The sequence below is a fragment of the Trichoderma ghanense genome (genome assembly GCF_004382785.1).
Source record: "Trichoderma ghanense strain CCMA-1212 chromosome Unknown scaffold_14, whole genome shotgun sequence".
Classification (NCBI taxonomy): Eukaryota; Fungi; Ascomycota; class Sordariomycetes; order Hypocreales; family Hypocreaceae; genus Trichoderma; species Trichoderma ghanense.
The window spans coordinates 390722-397858 of NW_027395677.1; the positions used below are offsets into that span (position 1 = coordinate 390722).

Consider the following 7137-nt stretch of genomic DNA (forward strand, 5'->3'; position numbering starts at 1 on the left):
AAGACGTACGTTGTTGCCTTTTACGTAGACTTCTGGGAGGCGCATGAATTTATCGCCTTCCTAATTGTGATACCGTCATATTAGAAGGACACCATGTCGGCGAAGGGGAAATTTGCTGGTTGGGCGCATACGGGGCTCGTCTGGACGACCTCCTTGAGGGTGAGGTTCATCCAGGTGTCGCACATGACCAGGTGTCCATTTAGAGTCTCCCCGTTCTTCAGTTCGACCAGCATGGGGTGGCCTTGGGCGGCGTTGAGCAGTCCGAGGGGGAGCTGCGGTGTTGTGTGTCGTCGTGGTTAGCTTAGTCTTACGGGGGAGGGAGAGCTGGACGAGGCTGAAGGGCGAGGCGGGTGGCAGATGGGGCGTACCATGATTGGTGATTTGCGCCTTTTGAGGCGATGAGGAGCGAGAGTATTGCTTAATAGGCGGGCTGTTTTGTTTGGCGGTTGTTCTGGCGGGTGTCGCGTCGAGGATGGCGAGAGGTGTCGATTTGGGTTGGAGGCGTTGAATCGTTGGTGAGGTCAGAATCGAAGCTTGGCTGGTGCTGTGGAAGAACCCCGCCATATGCATGACAAGGCAAAGTACCGCTGTACCGGTTTTGGGGCGGGAGGTACGTTGGGTTTCGGAAGGCTTTCCGCGCCAAAAATTATCATTCCAAGCCTCAACCTCAACCAGCCTCAGCCTCATCATTTTGGATACACTCGCTTGCAGCTATTCCGGCACCTATAAAATCCGTCCCTTGACTATGCAGCGCGGTCAATTGCTGTATGACGGGCTATGGCGGTGCTTGTGCCCGTCGTTTGATCATCTGGCGCTGCGGACGGCGATTCATCGACAGAGCTTGAGCTTGCCCTGCGCGCGAGCGACGGGACGGCGACAGTGTGCTGGCAGGGCGAGGGCGAGGCCGGTGCAGGTGCAGGTGCAGGTGCGGCGCTATGAGACGAGTTCTGGCTCTGCGTCGACATTGACAGGCGGTGTCTCGGATCATGATTCAGCTCAGGGGCCATCTCAGACAGAAACTTGGCCAGGCGAGGCGCAACGTGGAGATGACGATGGAGGCATCCTCCTGGATGTCATGTCCCGGTCCTGGAAATACAGGCTTCTCTCCCCTGCAGCGCCATCAGAGGCGGCGCTCAAAGCGAGCACCGTTGACGAGATCATGGCGGCACTGGCTTGGCTGCGGGAGGCGAAGAGAGAAGCACCAGCCAGCGGCCAGGAAGTGGACCAGCACCTACGGATCGTTCAACTGGTGCAGCATCTCCTGCGTGTCGAGAACCGGCCCATCACCCCCTTTATCTACGAGTGTATGATGGACGCCATGGCGGATCCTCGTGGCTCTGTCGACGGCTTACGAAGGCTCCTGGACGACATGGTTGAGCAGGGGATGAAGCCGACGGCGGAACTATGCAATGGCGCATTGAGAGCGCTGATGAACCACCCGGACTACGTTATGCGAATGGAGATACTCGGCATCATGCAAGAGTACTGGTTCACCATCGACACGCCGGTAAAGCAGACGGTGGTGGTGGGACTGCTGCGGGACGAGCAGTATGAGCTGGCGTACGCAAGGCTCACGGAGATGATTGAGCAAGGGGCCAAGCTCGACACCTGGGTGTACGACATATTCATCCTGGTGTTCGGGAGGCACGGCTTCCTGGACGAAATGCTGCAGCTTCTCTATAGACGCAAGAACATTGGCGGCGGCACCGACCCGATTGTCATCAGCCTGGCCTACTACGCCCTGGACGTGTGCAGCCAGGCCTATCACCATGCGGGCACCCTCTTTGGCTGGCTCTCGGTGGTGCAGAACCACCTGGTGCAGCCGTCGGACGGCATCATTGAGAATGTGCTTGGGACGGCGGCCAGGAACGCAGATGCCCGGCTGGCGACGGAAGCACTAGCCATGGCCTCTGAGCGCATCAGAGCCCAAACGCACCACTACGAGGCCGTCGTCGAGGCCTTTGTCGGCAGCGGCGACCTGGCAGCGGCGATTCGAACGCTGTGCATCATGGAAGACAACGGCCTGCGGATCGGGCGCAGCCAGACGAGGAGGCTGCACGCGATCATCAGGAGCCGCCAGGAGCTCCTGGATGGCGCCGAGGCGGCGGTGCGGGAGGCAGCCGGTGCACGCCCTGTGCCTCGCGCGGCCGCGGCCGCCGTCATCGAGGCGCTTGCCCAGACTCACGGCAGCGCGAGGGCTCTACCGCTGTACCGGGATCTGCCCAAACTCTGCGACGCGAAGCCGCCCAACGCAAGGATGATACAGACTCTTGTCATCCATAGCGCTGACGAGGCGACGGCAAAGTTCTTTGCCAGGGAGTACGCAGATCAGATTCCAGAAGACGAGGACCCGAAGCAGACGAATTTGTCATTGAGCCTCCTGATTACAAAGTGCGCAGAGGCCGGCGAGATGGACCTGGCGTTTCGGTTCACGAAGCAGGCCATGGCCGGCGGAATTACGAAGAGCCGGACGTCGCCGCGATGGATCTACGTGCTGGTCGAGCAGGCGATGGCGCGGGAGGACGGGCGGGTGTGGCCCGTGGTGGACGCGCTGCTCAACACGGGGGATGAGGAGACGACGAGGATGGTGCGCAGGATGTTGCAGCAGAAGAGGATTGCGAAGCTGGCTTCGCAGTGGAGGGCTGGGACGCCGTCGACGACGATGTCGCCCTAAGGGATGTAGTAGATTTTCTTAACAAGGTTTCACCTGGTGAAGCTGGGGAGTTGCTGTGGTAAATTGTCCCCGGTTAATCGACTCATCTCACAAACATGCATTGCATTGCCTCAGGCTGGTAGTAACTGAGAGTCGTTTCGTGATAGCCAAGGGGGGGGGGGTGTTTATCAGCAAGAGGCACGTATTTCCGATCGGAGAAAGGGGGGAAGAGCGCAACGAATTTATAAGGAGAAGCATTGCATGTGGATGGAGACAGAAGTCGAGGCCTCGGTCCCGACCCGGAAAGTGGTTGACGATGATGCCCGGCAATCGGAAACCCGAGACTTGCATATTTTGAGAACTCAAGGCAGACAGGATAACGTAAAACGATGGAGGAGACTATTGAAGCTTGGGTTGTGCCCGACTGGCCAATTCAACAAGACATTCAAGGTCGATTGATCAAAAAAAAACTTAAAATAGATAGATAAATAACAAAGCCAACGAGCCAATTCGATGCCGCTGAGTTGTGCTCCGGGATAGTCGGGCGGCACGGGAAGCCGGCGTTTCGGAGCTACGGCCGGAAAGTGAAACGATGGAAGTAGAGCGTCTATTGCGACATGAAGAGGAACAACCTTGACGACAAGAAGAAGATGACAAAGAAGCGGCGTATCGTCACTCCGAGGTGACTCACCGGGTCAACGCAACAAGGGCAGGGCCCATCATCTTAGATGGCAGACTACTAGACGAAGTCCAAGGGATGAATGAATAGTAATCACGAACAAGGTTGGGCGGATTCGCGGCTCTCTCTGATGGATTGGATAGAAGGGATAGATTTAGTATGTCGAAAAAAAAAAAAAAAAAAAAAAAAAGCGAGTAAGAAGGAAGCGTGAAGCGGCACGGTGGCGCTGACAAGTGCGCGTAGGCCATTATTAATGCGTGAAGTGGCTGCTGATGTTGGGGGAAGCTTGAGGAGCCTCATTTTCCGATTGGTGTCTTACTGTACTAGTGGGATGATGTGTTGGATGCTTGCGGAAACGCGAGAGAGAGAGAGAGAGAGAGAGAGAGAGAGAGAGAGAATGGGAGGGTTAAGAGAGAGAGAGTTTATGAGAAGATTACGACGGTGTTTTGGTGGGTTCAGGTTTCGCGGCTTTGAGGCGGAGCGAATGCGAGGCCGGAGGGGCGAGATGATGATGAAGAGATGGAGGAGAGATGGAAGAGAGTAAGAAACAGGTAAGAAGTTGAACAAGCGGAAGCCGAGGGGATTCGCAAACGCCATGTTGCCATATGGGGCAAATTGACCGCATTTTCATACGAAAGAAAAAGGAGGTTGTACGGAGTAACGGTTCGCTGGTTCGTATGAAGACAAAACTCGGAGATGAACAGAGTTTCGACGGATGCAAAGCTGGCGAGGCTTCCAAAATCTGACACAATGGACTACTTTACATTCCGTAGTAGTATGTACCTTGCCTTGGGTGAGAGCGAAGAGTGAGAGAACAGTTAGAGAGTATGTGGAATTACGAGACGGAAATCAGTGATCAAAGGGGAAAAGAAGCGACGAGACACGGGACGAAGAATTTGGAATTTGTCAGATAGGATTCTACCTTTTTTCTCTTCTTTTTTCCTCTTTATTGCTGTTTCCGAGTTTCCTAGGCTTTTCGATTAGTGAAAAGAAGTTGGAGCAAGGCTGTCGTGGTTATCAGGGCGGATGCAACAAGTTGACCAGGGTTCTTTGCCTGCACCAGATTTGACAGATTTGACAGATCCAACAGATTCGAAAAGTCTAGACCGCGGAATTGAAGGCAAGCAACGTCATCTTGCATAACTTGGTATCTTGAGGGTCTGAGTCTGCAAACGTCGCTGTTACTCCGAAATCTAGAGAGATGACTTATTTCCTCGATCTGATTAGGTGGAAATGGTGGCTAAACTCTGTTGCGTAGCATTGCTGTCTAGATCTGACTCGAGGATCTGGTTGGTAAGCTTCTTTGCCTGTTGACGTTCCTTTTATCTATTTGAACTCGAGATAAAATTGTTCTCTTCTTACCAGTCGTATCGTGCATTATTCCGATAGAGTCCCTCAAGTCCGGCACTTGTTCTACAAAGCCAAGCTACCCAAGATAGCCTCAGCCACTCAACCAATCACCCGGACCTCGCACCCTCCCCAGCCGATCCTTTTCTTCCTCTGCACGCCATTCATACCAGAAACGACGCAAAAAGCAAACTGTTGATCTCTAATACACAAAAGGTCCGAAATGACAACGTCGGGCTTAACAAGCAAGGATCCGTGAACAAGTACATACCTACAAATCCGCAAAAGAGTCAGAGATTATTCTGCAACGCAAACATCATCCATTGATCTTCCACTCAGCCTCAACAGCAAGCAAGCAAGCAATGAACTGACTGGATACCTCCGGCGTCCGATCGAATGCCGGGCTTTACTAAGCTTAACCCCCCAAAACTCCGTATGCCGAAGGAAGGGGGGGAGTGTGTCTTGTAATAAGCTACCTAGTAAGCTACTAGCTACCTATATGCCTAGCAGTTATCAAGCTTCCTTTTTGCTTGGAAGAAACCATCTGCTGCGAAGGCGGCGTCTACAACTTTAACTGGGGGGGGTGGGCACAGACAAGCCATGATGTTATGATGCGTCCATTGCTTTGGCAAAGAATACGCCCACATTCCACGCCTTGCCCTCGGGGTTATGCGGTCTTGTGCTTACGCCCAGCTCGCGCCTAAAGGATTGCGTCCGAGCTGTGAAGTTTGAACTCGTATCAAGTGTGCTTGCTTGCCGTGTCGTGCCAAGGGGGAGTGGCGTCCCCCATGTTTTCCCGCCTTGTTTTGGTTCTAGGGCTGATGAAGCAGAGCAAGAGCAATAGGCTATTAGTCGTGGGGACCTAAAAGATTGGAGAACTGGGCTGTACGAATCTATCCGGATCGTTCAACCTATTCCGGGGGGGTGGGAGTGTTGCTGCATTGTGTATTACACAGCAAGATGAGGTTTGGAGCTGGCCTAGTGTCAGGAGTTGGGGGTGAGAGAGAAAGCTGGCCACGGGGAGATATAAGACGAGGCTTGTAGCCGTTTTACGTTCTCGGGAGGCTGGTAGAGACAAGGCATTCCAGAAACTTTGTGTTTCTTGTTTGCTTGTGCGAGAGAGGCTTGGTATCGTCAGCGAAGGGCTTCTTCGTTATACGTTCTATCAGGTTGCTTCATTCACACCAGCTTGATATATACATACAACATATACAGCATCGACTTATACACCATCATACAAGCTCTTGTTTAGACTTACCAACACTAACAACACATACCGGTTACGAAACCATCATTCATACATATTCAAAGACGATATAACACTCTCACCAACACCCAATCGTCCTGAGCAAACACCAAAACTCAATCCCTCCTCCTCCTCCTCCTCCTCCCCCCTAACCATGGCGGACATCATCCGCGACGCCCCCATCGGGCAAGTCATCCGCTGGGTCACCAAGAGAAAGTACTTCCAGTACCCCGAAGAACGAGCCGACTTCCAGCTGCCGGAGCCCTGGATCCAGCTGCTCAACGGCGAGCCCGTGGCCGACCACCGGGCCTCGGGCTCCAACTCCGGCTCCGACGCCTCGACCGCCGCCGAGGACAAGGAAACCCGCGGCATCCTGCGCGCATCGTCCCCGTCCAACGGCAGCACCCGCCGGGCCTCGTCCCCTCCCCCCTCCCGAGCCCCCAAGGAGGAGGACGAGGACGAGGAACCGTCTCCCCTGGCGACGCACGACTCCGGGAGGCGAGGCCGAGCGCGCTCGCAGGACCACCTGCACCACCACGACGAGCACCTCGTCTCGCACGAGCACGCGCAGCGCACGGAAATCGGCGACATGACGGCCCGCCGCCTGGAAGAGGACGAGGAGCACGAGCTGGAAAAGACAAGGTCCATCCCCATCGTCCCGCAGACGACAAAGGACGGCGCCATCCTCGTCGACTGGTACTACACCGACGACCCGGACAACCCGTACAACTGGACGCGCAACAAGCGCCTCGCCGTCAACTTCATCATCTGCATCTACACCTTTGTCGTCTACACCACCTCGGCCATCTACACCACCTCCGAGGGCGGCATCCAGCACCGCTTCCACGTCAGCGAGCTCAAGGCCACGCTCGGCCTGTCCATCTACGTCCTCGGCTACGGCATGGGGCCTCTCATCTTCTCGCCCCTGAGCGAGATTCCCCTGATTGGGCGCAATCCGGTGTACATCGTCACCATGTTCTTGTTCGTCATCATTTCCATCCCGACGGCGTTTGCGCCCAACTATCCCGGCTTGATGGTGCTGCGGTTCCTGCAGGGCTTCTTTGGGTCGCCGTGTTTGGCGTCGGGAGGGGCTTCGCTGGGGGACATGTATAGCTTGATGGCGCTGCCGTATGCCATGATGTCGTGGGTTGCGGCCGCCTACTGTGGACGTACGTTTTCTCCCCTATTCCCTATTCCCCCCCCCCCCCTCTG

At 55.1% G+C, this 7137-nt stretch overlaps 3 protein-coding genes across 3 annotated transcripts in view; 2 read left to right on the top strand and 1 right to left on the bottom strand.

The window, feature by feature from the left end:
- Positions 1–80: 80 nt before the first annotated feature.
- CCMA1212_009013 (uncharacterized protein) lies at positions 81–371 on the bottom strand (the record flags this gene model as incomplete). Its single annotated transcript, XM_073706114.1, has 2 exons — positions 81–272; positions 369–371. The coding sequence occupies 2 exons, from the start codon at positions 369–371 to the stop codon at positions 81–83; spliced, it is 195 nt and encodes a 64-aa protein (XP_073555449.1).
- A 704-nt stretch (positions 372–1075) lies between these two features.
- CCMA1212_009014 (uncharacterized protein) lies at positions 1076–2674 on the top strand (the record flags this gene model as incomplete). The annotated part of the gene is made up of 1 exon (XM_073706115.1): positions 1076–2674. One exon carries the CDS (start codon positions 1076–1078, stop codon positions 2672–2674), a length of 1599 nt encoding a protein of 532 aa, XP_073555442.1.
- A 3405-nt stretch (positions 2675–6079) lies between these two features.
- The window catches only part of CCMA1212_009015 (Caffeine resistance protein 5), a gene marked incomplete at both ends in the record, with an annotated part of 2166 nt that continues 1108 nt past the window's right edge, over positions 6080–7137 (top strand). The window contains one exon of the mRNA XM_073706116.1: positions 6080–7094. Within this exon, the coding sequence (XP_073555443.1) occupies positions 6080–7094 (1015 nt within the window). The remainder of the gene's footprint in view (positions 7095–7137) is intronic.